Below are 14,517 nucleotides of genomic sequence, written 5' to 3' on the forward strand. Positions count from 1 at the left end.
GTGTGAGGTCAAGCCAGGAGTGCGTGATGTCTGCAGGCTTTGTCCCAGGCAGGGCTGAATTCCCTTCCAGCAAGGGCAGCTCCACCCATAAGCCCGGAAAACCATCTTCAAGCGCTGGGCTGTGCCCACACACCACAGCTCCAGGCAGCCCAAAGGCCATTGCCCTCAGCCTGACTCGCTTGGCAGCACTGCCACAGCTCAGGGTGTATGCAGAACTGACAGTGTGTGGCACGACTTTGTGTGTCCTCCAGGTCAGGGTGCAAAGGGTGCAGCCAAAATGCATCCTGGGTTGCAGAGAGCGGGAAGAGAAGGCACTGTCCCAAGAGTCAACACAACCCTCAGGCAGTAAGGAAGTACAGAACTCCACATGGGTCAACCTGAGCCTTGATTCCTGCCCATACTATTGTGTTCCTGCACAAGAAATCCTTGTGGGACTTCTCATCCCACCACATGGTAGAAGCCTCCATGACTTAGTGGGAATGTCAGAAATGGGGAAATGAAATGGCAAAAGAGATGAAAACCCAACCACAATCTGTGCCATTGGGTAGAATGTTTTCCTTTGAGATGAGTCTGTAGGAAAATTACTGTCCTTGTGCAGTGACTGTGGGCCTGGGGCGGTGCGGGAACAGTATAAAAGCAGGACCTTCACCTCACTCTCTCATCCACTCCTCTCACCTGCATCTCCTTGAGCACAAGGTGAGTCTGAAGCTTTTTCTCATCCCTCTCTTCCTCACATGGGATTTCTCTGTCTGTACTTGCTTTTTTATCCTTAATGGATTCTTGCCATGGATGAGGGAAGGAGGCAGAAGGTGTAACAAGGGCAAAGGCTGAGGCTTGTCTGAGCTGTTTCCAAAGCTATGGACCACACAGGGATCTTCCTTGGGTAGCTCTTGGTGGGGATCCTCTGAGGAAAGGAGAAGCCTGTGGGTCTCTCTGTACAGCCCCTGGGCTTGTCTCCAGTTGATGCCTTTGGTCCCTCGTGGTGGGGTCACAGGCTGATCCTCACCCACTGCTGGTGTTCTGCTTTCCCCTGCCCTGTCTCACAGGTGCACCTGCAGCCCCAAGACATGTCCTGCTACAGCCCGTGCCGGCCCTGCCAGCCCTGCGGCCCCACCCCGCTGGCCAACAGCTGCAATGAGCCCTGTGTCAGGCAGTGCCAGGACTCCACCGTGTTCATCCAGCCCTCTCCTGTGGTGGTGACCCTGCCTGGCCCCATCCTCAGCTCCTTCCCACAGAACACCGTGGTGGGATCCTCCACCTCGGCTGCTGTTGGCAGCATCCTCAGCTCTCAGGGAGTGCCCATCAGCTCCGGGGGCTTTGGCCTCTCTGGCTTGGGCAGTGGCCTCTGTGGCACGAGGTGCCTCCCCTGCTGAAGCTGCTGCCGCTGGCCCTGGGCAAGGAACCCAGGGACTCCCAGGATGGAACCGCCCTGGGCACGCAGCATCGGCTTCTTGCTTCCTGAGGGGCTGAGCAACCCCAGCAGCCCTTGCAGAGGGACGGGGCCAGCCTGGGCTCTTGGCAAGCACAGCCCATCCCTGCCTCTGTCCCCTGCCTCTCTCTCCTTTCCCTCCTGTGCCCTTGTTCCCTTGTGCTCCCCGGGGCTGTGATCCCCGCCCAGCCATCCTGGGGAGCACCTGCTGGCCCTGCTCCCTCTCTGGATCTGGCAGATGGACACCAGCTGGGATCTCTGCCATGGCCGTGTGATGGAGGTTCTGAGCTGACCCTGCTGCTCTCTGCACTGAGGCCTCCACTCAGAGTGACCTTGTTCGCATCTTTTGACTCATTAAATTTCTGTTGCATCCCAGCCCATGCCTCTGTGTCATCCTTTCCCTCTTGTTGGTCTCCCAAGGTTCCCGGGGAGGCAGATGTTGCTCAGGGATGGTTCTGTGAGACAGATTTAGGAGAAGGTGTTTGAGTGCCTTTCGAGATGGGAGACTTGAATGTGCTTTATTATGGCATTGCTGCTTTCTATCCTTCTCCATGTGTCTGTGTTATGACCCACTGCAGAAGGTCAGGGGTAACCCAGGTTCTTGTTAATACATCCCTTGAGATTGATTAGAGAGAACCAACACTGAATGATCGGTGTTTGTAAGTACACCCAGAGGGATTGTTGAAGAGCAATGTGATTGGACAGGAAAACACATCTGTAGCCATTTTGGCTCTTATTCTCTCAAGCAATACAACAACATGAAAGCATTGCAAGATGAAAATGCAACCACATCACCCAGGGACATGCACAAGGCAAAAGGAAGGAGGAGAGGTAAGGGGCAAGATTGGGAAGATCTCTCCTGCCAAAGGCCCAGGGATGAGTCCTGGCTGCTGCACAGTCTTGGTCAAAGTGGTCACAGACTGGACCTGTCAGGTGGTGGGGGAAGTCTCAAAGAAGAGGTGGGAGAAAATCCCAGGGAAAATCCACAGAACATAAAATTTATTTGGTTTATATTCACTCAGTTTCAGCTGGGGACGCCCACGTTCCTCCATTGCAGGGGGGAGCTTCACACTTGATCATGTAATGTTGTGGATCAGGGGACCCTTCAGGAGCCCTTGACACCTTCTAAGACAACACAGCTGCCCATCACAGCCAGCACAGTTGCTTTGGTTTTGGCCCAGTGTGGCCCATCAGCAGAGATGAACTGTCAGGCCACACGTGAATGTCCTGGTGCTTCCCCTGGGGAACAGAGGGAGCCCCACAACCCAGCAGTCTGGGCAAGGGAGGGCAGCTTCGAGTGACAAGAGGCACCAGCACCCACCTCCTTTCTCATTCAAAGCCCATCATTCCCCCTCTGTCAGACTAGATCTGAGGTTGGCCATTACACAGCCGGAGCTCACCTGCCCCAGTTCACCAAAGCTCCCTGGTCTTCAAAAACAGGGAAATGTTTTGACTCCTTAGCCATTAAGACTTCAGGGTCTCACCGTCTGCAGATGGACAGAATGAACCAAACCTCTTCACTGGCTCTGTCTACTCCAAGGATGATTTTATTTCTCAAACCATTTTATCTCTCAAACCATTCTGGTCTCCATGCTCAGCAATCCCTGTGCCTGAGTCAAGTGCTCTCATCTCCTCACCATCCCGGCCACCCTGCACTAAACTCACTCTGCTTTGTCCTGGTGGTTCTTGCATTACAGCCTGTGCCCAATACGGGGGGGCGGGGGGAGGGGCTGGAATAAACCTTTTTGAGACCCAGAGATGGGGCAGCTGAGAGGTGTTTTAAAACCTTTTATTCTATGTTCAATCTCATGAGAAGGGTGAGACAATACAGATCTTATCATTCACGCTATTATAATTAGAAGCCAACTATTTCTTAATTACAACACATTATAGGTGTTTCTTTCTCAATCAGCTTTTCTCACATCATGCTGTAAATGCTTTAAAGCCGATCATCTAAAATTACCCCTTGTGGGTCTTAATACAATGTATCTTTCATAGTTCTATTTGTCTAAAGTATTTAGTTCTATTTGCAAGGCCGTCCTTTGAAACTTGCTTCTAGTTCCATTTCTCTCTCAACAATGTCTGTCAGCAGATCCATGCTATGCGAGCCTTCTGTCAGGCTTTGAGAATTCCCTACAAATTCATTTCCCACACAGGGGATGGCAGCAGGCGAGGGCTGAGCAGAGCAGCATCCACATCTCCTGGTTCCACTCCTGCTCGCACAGCCCAGGGTGCTGCCGACAGCCCTCGGTGTCTGGGAGCATCAGTGGCATGGACAGTGGGATTGGGTGCGCCCTCACGGCACTTTGTGATGTGCTTGATTGGCCATAGGGCTATCTTGGCAAGGTGATGATCTAGGAGGTCTTTTCCAACTTTAAGGATTTGTGACCCTCAGCAATGACATGAAGCTGAGGGGAGCAAGAGCTACTCTAGATGCGAGGGTTTAAATCCAGAGGGATCCTGACAGACTTGAGGAATGGTCTCACGTGGAACTCAGGAACTTCACTAAAGCCAAGTGCAAGGACCTGACACCACTTTGGGGCAATCTCAGAAACCAATAGGGATAGGGACTGTGGGGTGCATGGAAGGAAGGAGAGCTGCCCTGCAGAGAATGGTGACATGGATGCATCACCCCTGCTCTGGAGGGCAGCTGGAGCAGTTGAGGTTTTCCGTCAGGAGAAGAGCAGGGTCTGGGGGACCTTATTGCAGCCTTTCAGTTCATCAAGGGGTGGTAAGGAAATGGGAGAGAGACATTATATCAAGTGATTGGACAAGGGGCAGGAGATTTAAACTGAAATATGCAGGAGTTGAGATACCATCCATGGCAGGAGGGTCAGACTAAATTATCTTCAATAATCTTTTCCAACAAAACCCATTCTGTGCTCCCATGATAACAGAGCTCTGTGAGAAGGCAACACAATGCACTCTGTCCCTCCCTGTCAGAAACCTTTTAGATCCAAGGGATCTGATGGAGTCTGATGGGAATCCAGTACCTCTGTCTGGTCAGAAACACATTCTCCCCTGAGTCCTGGTATCACAGAGTTGAGCTGAGAAAGGAACAGGAAAAGAAGTGCAGAGTGCATGTTTGTCCCTGGACAATGTAAGGAAATTCTATCCTGACCAAAGAGGCAGAGAAACTCAGCACCCAGAGGGTGACTCGGTGCACACTGAGCACTCCCAATGCCAGCCTGTGCTGGCAGCCAGTGCAAAACCAGCCCCAACAACACCCTCCCAGAAACAGCCCTGGGGCAACATCTCTGCCTTGGGACAGTGTCTGCAGAGCAAAGGATGACACAAAGGCACAGGCTGGGATGCAGCAGAATTTAATGAGTCAAAAGGGGGAAAAGAGGGGGATCCAGGAGGAGGCCACAGTGCAGGGAGCAGCTTCAGCAGGGGAAGCACCTCGTGCCACAGAGGCCACTGCCCAAGCCAGAGAGGCCAAAGCCCCCGGAGCTGATGGGCACTCCCTGAGAGCTGAGGATGTTGCCAACAGCAGCCGAGGTGGAGGATCCCACGGCGGTGTTCTGTGGGAAGGAGCTGAGGATGGGGCCGGGCAGGGTCACCACCACGGGCGAGGGCTGGATGAACACGGTGGAGTCCTGGCACTGCCTGACACAGGGCTCATTGCAGCTGTTGGCCAGCGGGGTGGGGCCGCAGGGCTGGCAGGGCCGGCACGGGCTGTAGCAGGACATGTCTGGGGGCTGCAGGTGCACCTGTGAGACAGGGCAGGGGAACGCAGAACACCAGCAGTGGGTGAGGATCAGCCTGTCACCCCAAAATGAGAATGACCCTGTTTCTCTCAGCTCCCCAAATCGTGACAAAGTCCATAGTGCTCTGCACCTCGCCTATAGGTCAGGAGGCAGCCAAGCCCCAGTGTCTGTCCATGCCACCCCTTCTCCCCCCTTCCCTCACCCATGGCAAGGAGCCCTAGTGCCCAGCTGAAGACAAGTAATGTGCTTAGAAATGTATTTGGTAGAGGACAAGGAGGAGGAGAAGTGCTCCAAACTCACCTATTCCCAAGGAGCTGGAGATGGGAAGAGTGGATGAGAGAGTGAGGAGAATGATCCGCTTTTATACTGCTCCTACACCGCCCAAGGCTTACGGTAGCTGCACGGGGCAACAATTTTCCTACAGACTCATCTCCAAAGCCAAATATTCTCCCTAATGCCACAGGGTGTGTTTTGGTTTCCATCAATGCTGTAATTTAATTTCCATGTTTCTGACATCCACACTAGGTCATGAAGATCCCTTTCATGTTAAGGGATGAGAAGCCAAATGATTTTTGTTGCAGGAACACATGAGTAATGGCTGGACTCAATGATCTTGGACGTCTTTACCAATCCTTCTGATTCTGTGATTCATTAATTCTCTGATCATGGGCAGGAATCAAGCCTCAAACAGAGCACTGTGCCATTTGGCTGCTCCTCAGTATCTGGGGGAGGTGTTGGGTGTCTGGACCATTCCCTGTTCCTCCCTCTCTCCTCACCCACGATGCCCTTTGGCTGCACAATGTGGAGCCTGACCTGGATGACACACAAGCACAGGCCAAGCATCCCTTTTCCCAGGGCCAGGATGGAGCCGCCCTTGCTGGAGGGGGACTCAGCCCTGCTTTGGACAGGCCTGCAGACATCACACCCTCCTGGCTTGGCCTCACACCAAAAGGCTCACACACGGCCAACCCAAAATGAGAGCGTGACTTGCCACTGGTAGGGAGAGTCTCTCCCTGGAAATTTGCCTACTGAAGGCATTCCCTTGCCCTCCTGGGACGCGGCCCAGCTGCCTCCATGTCTGCAGGGCAGGGAAGTGCATCAGTCCTTGGAGTATTTTGAGAGCTGGTTTCATACCCAGGGCCTTTCTGAGTGCATCCCCCTCCCTGAGCATCCCCTCCCTGAGCATCCCCAAGTGCATGGCACTGCAGTTTCCCAAAAGCTCTCACTTCCTGGGGAAATGGAGGAGGTTTCTTTTACTGTGCAATGGTTCTGGGTTGTTCTCAAGGCTGAGGAGGCATTTGGAGCATTGGAAAGGGGTGGGCCTTAGCCCCAATGCCCCACAGAAGCCACCGAGCTTTGGACCCCAGGATGTGTCCAAAGCAGTGGGGCAGTGTTTTCTGAAACCCCTTCTTTCAGCTCCTGAGCCTCCAGGTGAGCTCCCTTCCACAGCCAGGCATCTTTCACCAGGAAGAGGAGTCCTTGTGCCCATTCTGTCCCTCTATCAGCATCTCCTCCTGTTTTCCTGTGTTTTGCCTTGACTTTTCATAGTTTTTGGAACCACGAGGTGCCCCTAAGATGCTGCCAGCTTTTTTATCTCTTTTGCTCTTCAGATGTGCCTGTGAAGGCACATCTCACCTGCCAGATACCTGAGTGGGTGGAAGTGTTGGCATGTTTGAAGTCCAGGGTCTGTACATTGCTACTTGAATCCTCCCTGACCATCTCTTTCTCCCAGTCCTCAGCTGCATTCCCTGACTGCTGGCACCTCCCAAAGGGAGCTCAGAGGTGCTTTCTTTGACACCAACACTCATGTGCCCATCACCAAGTCACACTTAAATTGTTCCAGTCTGTTTAAATGTTCCCACAGCTGATCCTCCTCCTCTGCCGTGGGGAGGTTTTCCCTACCCCTATTTCTGAGGAGTATCAGGAGGTTGATCCTGTGACATGAAAAGTTGCCACTAAAGACCAAGGCCCAGAAGCCTTGAAGAACCTTCCCCTTTCCTGTAACCCCTGCCCCCAGTGAAGCTGCCCCAGTCAGCCTTGGCTCAAGCCTCCCTCCCCTTTGCTGTTGCCCTGTGTGGAAGATCTTCTTCTTTCCCGCCACAAGCTTTCCGGATTCAGCTCCAGCTGGGCTTTGGCTTTCCAACCCCAACTCTGGAATGCTCAGCCTGCCAAACGATCTGCACCAAGAGGAAGGGAGAGGAAAGCATTTCCCTGGAGAAGCAGTGTCCAGTGGGCGCTGGAGTGAGGTGAGAGGAGGAGAGAGCAGCAGGCAGGACGTGCTGTGAGGAGAGGAGCCTTTGGGTGCTCTGCTGCTCTTTGGGGCAGGGCAGAGCTGGGGCTGTCCCTGCAGAGGCAGCTGCCAGCAATGGCAAGGCACTGCCCCGAGCCACCATGCCCTGCCTGCACGGGACCCTCCGGCATGGGGACACATCCTGTGCCTGCACGGACACGCTCTGATCCCGGGTGTCCTCGGGCCTCGTGTGGCACACGTGAAAGGAGCTGCAACACAGAGCAAGCATGTCAGAAATGAGGAAATGAAATGGCAGCGTTGATGGAAATCAAACCACAACGTGTGGCGTTAGGGCGGATATTTTGCTTTGGAGGTGAATGTGTTGGAAAATTACTGTCCTTGTGCAGTGCCTGTGGGCCTGGGGCAGTGCAGGAGCAGTATAAAAGGGGGGTGTTCTCTTCGCTCTCTCATTCACTCCTCTCACCTCCATCTCCTTGGGATCAAGGTCAGTATGAAGCCCTTTGTTTTATTCTTCCTCCTTTGGGCTTTCTGATCACATTCTCTGCTTTAATTCCATGTGGGTTCTTGAAAACAGTTTGTTATGGGAGAGGGAAAGGGCTGAAACTGTGCATGGAGAGAGGCTGGATTTTTTCTGACATGTCTCGTGAGTTCTCGCCTAGGTGTGGAAGTCACTGGGCTTGATAACTCTTCAGGAGATTCTTCGGGGCTTCAGCAAACAGTGAGGCTGTTTGGCCTCTCTAAGCAGCCTCCTGCTGTCCTTCTCCTCTTTGCTATTCTCCATCACGGTGTGCCAACAGCCTGCTCTGACATAGGTCTTTCTCGACTCTGCCTTCCCCTGCCCTGTCTCACAGGTGCACCTGCAGCCCCAAGACATGTCCTGCTACAGCCCGTGCCGGCCCTGCCAGCCCTGCGGCCCCACCCCGCTGGCCAACAGCTGCAATGAGCCCTGTGTCAGGCAGTGCCAGGACTCCACCGTCGTCATCGAACCCTCCCCTGTGGTGGTGACCCTGCCTGGCCCCATCCTCAGCTCCTTCCCACAGAACACCGTGGTGGGATCCTCCACCTCGGCTGCTGTTGGCAGCATCCTCAGCTCTCAGGGAGTGCCCATCAGCTCCGGGGGCTTTGGCCTCTCTGGCTTGGGCAGTGGCCTCTGTGGCACGAGGTGCCTCCCCTGCTGAAGCTGCTGCCGCTGGCCCTGGGCAAGGAACCCAGGGACTCCCAGGATGGAACCGCCCTGGGCACGCAGCATCGGCTTCTTGCTTCCTGAGGGGCTGAGCAACCCCAGCAGCCCTTGCAGAGGGACGGGGCCAGCCTGGGCTCTTGGCAAGCACAGCCCATCCCTGCCTCTGTCCCCTGCCTCTCTCTCCTTTCCCTCCTGTGCCCTTGTTCCCTTGTGCTCCCCGGGGCTGTGATCCCCACCCAGCCATCCTGGGGAGCACCTGCTGCCTTCACCTCTGTGTGGGCACCTGCTTGGAATACAACAGACTGTTGTTTGTCCCTGGTGCTCTCTGCATTGGCATCTCAGCTTGAATTGACCTAATTTTCCTGTTTTGAATCATTAAAGTTCTTTTGCCTTGCAGTCCATGTTTTCCTCTCATTTATTCCCCTGCAGATCCTCTCCCAACATGCCCAAAGAGAGAGGTGTTGCTCAGGGCTGGTTGTGGGAGGGGATTTTGGGGAATGGTTGTTCACACGGTGTTAACACAGGCTCAGGTTTAAATATTCTTAGTGATGCAATAGGTAAGTCTGTTTTCTAATTTTCTCTACTGAACTGGGGTTGGAGAGCATGGCCTGATGCTCTTCAATGTTCATAATGATGAGAAAGATCATTTTTGGTCTCTCCTAAAGCATTCTTTTCCCCACACTCAGCCATGGGCCTTCCCTACACTTCCTGTGCCTTCAGCCTCTTCTCTCCAGCCAGGTGCTCCGACCTCCTCACCATCCTGCCACCCTGCACCAAACTCACTCCGCTTGGTCCAGGTGGTTCTTGCATTACAGCTGGTCCCCAACACAGGGGATGGCAGCAGGCGAGTGCTGAGCAGAGCGGCATCGTCGCCCCCCCCCATTTCCTGGTTCCAGCCCTGCTTGCACAGCCCAGGATGCTGCTGACAGCCCTGGGTGCCCGGGCACCATTCTGTGATTCCATGGGAACACACATCAGTGAGAAGGCAGCCCACTGCACTGTGTCCCCCCTTTTGGGAATCCTGTGGTTAGGATGGGACCTCCTGGAGTCTGATGGGGAAGCTGGGCCTTTGTCTTGTCAGTAACACATTCACTGCTGAGTACTTGTGTCAAACCTTCAGCTTAAAGAGGAAAGAGGACAGAGGTGTGTCACCAGATGACACAAGCAAAAACGATGCACCACAGCCTTGGTCACGATGAAGAGACTAATTTATTTTTTCTGACTCCAATATTTTATAGTTCTCAAAAGATGCCAGTGGATTGGAGGGTGAATGTGCCACCTCTCCAACGACACTGGACAAACTACCTGTACATCAAATTTCTCCGCCTCGATGAAAGATTGGAAAACAATAGGTTGTTTACAGAAAGTTGTGTGAGAAAGTTCTCTACAAGAATGTAAACTCAGAAGGCTTTAGAAAACTCTTGATAACCAGGGCGACAGAGGTGCATGGTTGTCCCTGGACTATGTAGGGTAATTCTATTCTATTCTATTCTATTCTATTCTATTCTATTCTATTCTATTCTATTCTAATCTATTCTGAAGAACTTTGGTGTGCCTGTGGGACGATAGGCCTGCCACGAACCAGAACTGTGCTCTGGCAGCCCAGAAAGCCAACTGTGTCCTGGGCTGCATCCAAACCACTTGGGCAGTAGGACAAGGGAGGGGATTCTGCCAGGCTCAGGTGAGACTCCTCCTGCAGAGCTGCCTCCAACTCAGGGGTTCCAGCACAGGAAGGATGTGGAGCTGTTGGAGCGACTCCAGAGGAAGGCAAAATTATCAGAGGGATGGAGCAGCTCTGCTATGAGGAAAGGCTGGGAGAATTGGGATTGCTCAGACTGGAGAGGAAAAGCTTTGGGGTGATGGAATTGTGACCTTGCAGTACCTGAGGGGAATCTACAGTCAAGATGGAAAGAGACTATTTACAAGAATATGTAGTGACAGGACAAGAGGAATGGCTTCACACTGACAGAGAGTAAATTTAGACTGTATATCAAGAAGTAATCCTTTATTACAAGGGTGGTGAGGCCCTGGCATAGAGTGCCCAGAGAAGCTGTGGCTGGCCCTGGACCCTGGAGATGTTCAAGGCCAGGTTGAGGTGGGGCTTGGAGCAATCTGGGATAGTGGAAGATGTCCCTGCCCATGACAGGGGATGGAATTGGATGAGCTTTAAGGTCCTTTCCAATCCAACCCACTCTGGGATTTTATCATTCTTTTCAGATCCATTGAGACAGGGAAACTCAGCACCCAGAGGGTGACTCGGTGCACACTGAGCACTCCCAATGCCAGCCTGTGCTGGCAGCCACTGCAAAACCAGCCCCAACAACACCCTCCCAGAAACAGCCCTGGGGCAACATCTCTGCCTTGGGACAGTGTCTGCAGAGCAAAGGATGACACAAAGGCACAGGCTGGGATGCAGCAGAATTTAATGAGTCAAAAGGGGGAAAAGAAGCGGATCCAGGAGGAGGCCACAGTGCAGGGAGCAGCTTCAGCAGGGGAAGCACCTCGTGCCACAGAGGCCACTGCCCAAGCCAGAGAGGCCAAAGCCCCCGGAGTTGATGGGCACTCCCTGAGAGCTGAGGATGCTGCCAACAGCAGCCGAGGTGGAGGATCCCACCACGGTGTTCTGTGGGAAGGAGCTGAGGATGGGGCCGGGCAGGGTCACCACCACAGGAGAGGGCTGGATGAACACGGTGGAGTCCTGGCACTGCCTGACACAGGGCTCATTGCAGCTGTTGGCCAGCGGGGTGGGGCCGCAGGGCTGGCAGGGCCGGCACGGGCTGTAGCAGGACATGTCTTGGGGCTGCAGGTGCACCTGGCACAGAGAGAAGGGCAAAATGAAGGCATGAGGGATGTTTCAAGTGTAATGTGTCACCCCCCCCCACATGAGGTAATCCCTTTTCCTCATCCATAAAGAACTCCACCAGGACTCCACAGGCATCTCCTTTCCCTCAGAAGAACACAGCAGGAATTGCAGGCCCAGGGAGGACCCCACGTAGGCCATGGCTCCAGAGACATCTCTGTGAAGCCTGAACCTTTTCCTCTCCCCACTGGCTGCATCCTTTCCTCTCCCAGAGTAAGCATTCTTGGGGCCCCAGAATATGACAGAGAGAGGTATGTGCAGAGACAACCCATAAGAGGTGGAAAAGGAGGAAAAGGAAGAGGACCAGAGGAAAGTCTTCAAAACTCACCTTGTTCCCAACAAGATGGAGCTGAAGGAGTGGATGAGAGAGTGAGGAGAAGGTCCTGCTTTTATACTGCTTCTGCCCTGCCACTGGCCCACAGTCACTGCACAAGGGCAGTAATTTTCTACAGACTCGCCTCCCAAGCAAAGTATCCTTCCTAATGCCACAGGTTGTGCTTTTGTTTCCATCAACACTGCCATTTTCACTTCCTCATTTCTGACGTGACCAATAGGCCTCCAAGGATTATTTCAAGCATTGAGATGAAAGATCCAAGGGTTTTCTGGGCAGTGACACATCAGTACGTGCAGAAGATGAGTTGCATGTGCTGGAGGGGTCTGTGCAGACAGTTGACACCTATCTGGGGAAATATGCTCTGGTTGTTGTCTACTCTCTTTGCAGGCAGCTGAGCATACCCTCCCTCCAAGCCTGTCTTCTCCTCATGTGGCAGTTTGTTTGGCAAGGTTGTCCCCTCTCATGTCTGCATTGTGGAGTTACCAACTATCAGCAGTTGTGCTATCAGTGTGCTATCAGCAGTTGTGAGGGAAGATAACTTTGCTCTCCTGAACGCCAGGATTCCTTGAGATACCTCCTGGAGTTGGGTCCCTTCTCAGTCTTGTAGGGGTGTGTGGAGGTTCAGTAAATACCTTGTTCTTCCCATTTTCCTGAGATCACCATACACTTTGGCCCCACTCTTTGGCCCCATAGTAGCCGAGGATAGTTTTCCAAAACAAGCTGATTGTCCTGAAAGCCCCCTGAGCTGTGGGAGTGATGCTAACAAGTTCACGCTGAGGGCAATGTCTGTTTGAGCTGCCTGGAGCTCCGTACAAGGAACAGCCCAGTGACTGAAGATGGTTTTCCTGAGGCGTGGATGGAGCTGCCCTTGCTGGAGGGGAATTCAGCAGTGTGTGGGTCATGGGCCTGCACAGAGCACGTCACAAGACTGACACACGGCCAACCCAAAATTAGACGGAGACTCCCCACAGGTAGAGAGAGACTCTTCTTGGAGATTTGCCTACTGAAGGCATTCCCTTGCCCTCCTGGGACGTGGCCCAGCTGCCTCCATGTCTGCAGGGCAGGGAAGTGCAGCCCTGCTTGATGTGGTTTGAGAACTGGGTTTGCACCCAGGGCCCTTCTGAACTTGTCCCCTCCCTGAGTGTCCCCGGGCATGTGGTACCACAAGATCCTTCCAGCTCTCATTCACTCAGGAGTTGGGCACGTTTCAGTTTCTCCAGTGGTGCTGATTTGTGCTCCAGGCTGAGGCAGCCTTTGGGTCAGGGGAAAGGAAGCATGAGGAAGCACTAACGCCAGGAGAAGTCACGTCACGTGAAGCCCAGGGAGGTGTCCCAGATGGTAGGGAGATGTTTTCTACAAACCTTTAACTCTGTAAAGCATTCAGGACAGCCCCCCACCACAGCCTGAGACAAGCCTGAGGCCAGGTAGATGAGGCCTGTGCCTCCCTTCTACCCTCTGCGTGTTTGGGCTGACATTTCTCAGGCAATCCTTGACTTGGAGCTCACCCACTGCAATTACAGACAGCAATTCACTGTTCCAAGCCAACATCTGCCTGCCCAGGACCCCTCCTCTACTTCTGCACTCACTGGCACAACTCTTCATGGGGTATCTTCTAGTTGTGGCACATGAAAAGATCATGCAAGGCAGAGTAGGAATGTCAGAAATGAGGAAGTGAAATGGCAGCGTTGACAGAAACAAAAGCACAACCTGTGGCATTAGGGAGGATATTTTGCTTTGGTGATGACTGTTGGAAAATTACTGCCCTAGTGGAGTGACTGTGGGCCTGGGGTGGTGCAGGAGAAGTATAAAAGCCAGCCCTTCTCCTCGCTCTCACATCCAGTCCTCTTGTCTCCATCTCATTGAGAACAAGGTACGTTTGAATGCTTTTTTCCTCTCACTCCTTCTCTCCCTCCTGTTTTCTACATGTACCTGCCCCTTTGTTCTATGCCAGGTCATAGGGCTACTAATGATGTGAGAGGGACAGGAACAGAAAGGGTGCACAGGGAGAGTTTGGGACTTGGCTGAAATGAATGATGGGATAGGTGGGATTACCCTGAGGTTGGTTGCTCTAAGCAGGGAACTTCTTGGCTAAATGGAAGGAGAAGCCTGTGGGCGTCAGTACAACACCTCCAGCTCTTGTTCGCATCTTGGCTTGATAGGGCAGCTGCATGGTGTGATGATGGATTGCTCTTCAAACACCCCTCATGACTTTTTTTTGCTCTCTGTGCCAGGTGCACCTGCAGCCCCCAGACATGTCCTGCTACAGCCCGTGCCGGCCCTGCCAGCCCTGCGGCCCCACCCCGCTGGCCAACAGCTGCAATGAGCCCTGTGTCAGGCAGTGCCAGGACTCCACCGTGTTCATCCAGCCCTCGCCCGTGGTGGTGACCCTGCCCGGCCCCATCCTCAGCTCCTTCCCACAGAACACCGTGGTGGGATCCTCCACCTCGGCTGCTGTTGGCAGCATCCTCAGCTCTCAGGGAGTGCCCATCAGCTCCGGGGGCTTTGGCCTCTCTGGCTTGGGCAGTGGCCTCTGTGGCACGAGGTGCTTCCCCTGCTGAAGCTGCTCCCTGCACTGTGGCCTCCTCCTGGATCCCCCTCTTTTCCCCCTTTTGACTCATTAAATTCTGCTGCATCCCAGCCTGTGCCTTTGTGTCATCCTTTGCTCTGCAGACACTGTCCCAAGGCAGAGATGTTGCCCCAGGGCTGTTTCTGGGAGGGTGTTGTTGGGGCTGGTTTTGCACTGGCTGCCA

At 53.5% G+C, this 14,517-nt stretch overlaps 4 protein-coding genes and 1 pseudogene across 4 annotated transcripts in view; 3 read left to right on the top strand and 2 right to left on the bottom strand.

Annotated features, from left to right (window-relative positions):
- The window catches only part of LOC128800317 (feather keratin 1-like), a 3,336-nt gene extending 1,894 nt beyond the window's left edge, over nucleotides 1-1,442 (top strand). Inside the window, exons 2-3 of the mRNA XM_053965433.1 lie at nucleotides 659-696; nucleotides 1,047-1,442. Coding sequence (XP_053821408.1) covers nucleotides 659-696; nucleotides 1,047-1,373 — 365 coding nt within the window. The 3' untranslated portion in view covers nucleotides 1,374-1,442. The remainder of the gene's footprint in view (nucleotides 1-658; nucleotides 697-1,046) is intronic.
- A 3,373-nt stretch (nucleotides 1,443-4,815) lies between these two features.
- Nucleotides 4,816-6,858, bottom strand: LOC128800043 (feather keratin 1-like). The gene is made up of 3 exons (XM_053964920.1): nucleotides 6,775-6,858; nucleotides 5,452-5,511; nucleotides 4,816-5,142 (listed from the first exon to the last, which is right to left on the bottom strand). The coding sequence occupies exons 1-3, from the start codon at nucleotides 6,856-6,858 to the stop codon at nucleotides 4,816-4,818; spliced, it is 471 nt and encodes a 156-aa protein (XP_053820895.1).
- A 437-nt stretch (nucleotides 6,859-7,295) lies between these two features.
- Nucleotides 7,296-8,637, top strand: LOC128800044 (feather keratin 1-like). Its single transcript, XM_053964922.1, has 3 exons — nucleotides 7,296-7,385; nucleotides 7,722-7,874; nucleotides 8,242-8,637. The coding sequence occupies exons 1-3, from the start codon at nucleotides 7,296-7,298 to the stop codon at nucleotides 8,566-8,568; spliced, it is 570 nt and encodes a 189-aa protein (XP_053820897.1). The 3' UTR covers nucleotides 8,569-8,637.
- Nucleotides 8,638-11,058: 2,421 nt separating this feature from the next.
- LOC128800045 (feather keratin 1-like) lies at nucleotides 11,059-11,955 on the bottom strand (annotated as a pseudogene).
- Nucleotides 11,956-13,514: 1,559 nt separating this feature from the next.
- On the top strand, nucleotides 13,515-14,356 carry LOC128800046 (feather keratin 1-like; the record flags this gene model as incomplete). Its single annotated transcript, XM_053964923.1, has 2 exons — nucleotides 13,515-13,637; nucleotides 13,999-14,356. Coding segments are annotated over 2 exons (450 nt in total), but the record flags the coding sequence as incomplete, so codon positions are not given.
- Nucleotides 14,357-14,517: the final 161 nt, after the last annotated feature.

This window comes from Vidua chalybeata, chromosome 26 (genome assembly GCF_026979565.1).
Source record: "Vidua chalybeata isolate OUT-0048 chromosome 26, bVidCha1 merged haplotype, whole genome shotgun sequence".
Taxonomy (NCBI): Eukaryota; Metazoa; Chordata; class Aves; order Passeriformes; family Viduidae; genus Vidua; species Vidua chalybeata.

Bases quoted from the DNA above. Each gene is read 5' to 3' on its own strand.
- LOC128800043 (XM_053964920.1), bottom strand. From the start codon at position 6,858: ATGGTCAGGGAGGATTCAAGTAGCAATGTACAGACCCTGGACTTCAAA. The intron at 5,512-6,774 runs GTGAGATGTGCC...TGGGCGGTGTAG, and splicing joins CCCACTCAGGTATCTGGCAG to GAGCAGTATAAAAGCGGATC. The intron at 5,143-5,451 runs CCTTGGGAATAG...CCTGTCTCACAG, and splicing joins CACTCTTCCCATCTCCAGCT to GTGCACCTGCAGCCCCCAGA.
- LOC128800044 (XM_053964922.1), top strand. From the start codon at position 7,296: ATGCTCAGCCTGCCAAACGATCTGCACCAAGAGGAAGGGAGAGGAAAG. The intron at 7,386-7,721 runs GTGAGAGGAGGA...GTGTGGCGTTAG, and splicing joins CCAGTGGGCGCTGGAGTGAG to GGCGGATATTTTGCTTTGGA. The intron at 7,875-8,241 runs GTCAGTATGAAG...CCTGTCTCACAG, and splicing joins TCCATCTCCTTGGGATCAAG to GTGCACCTGCAGCCCCAAGA.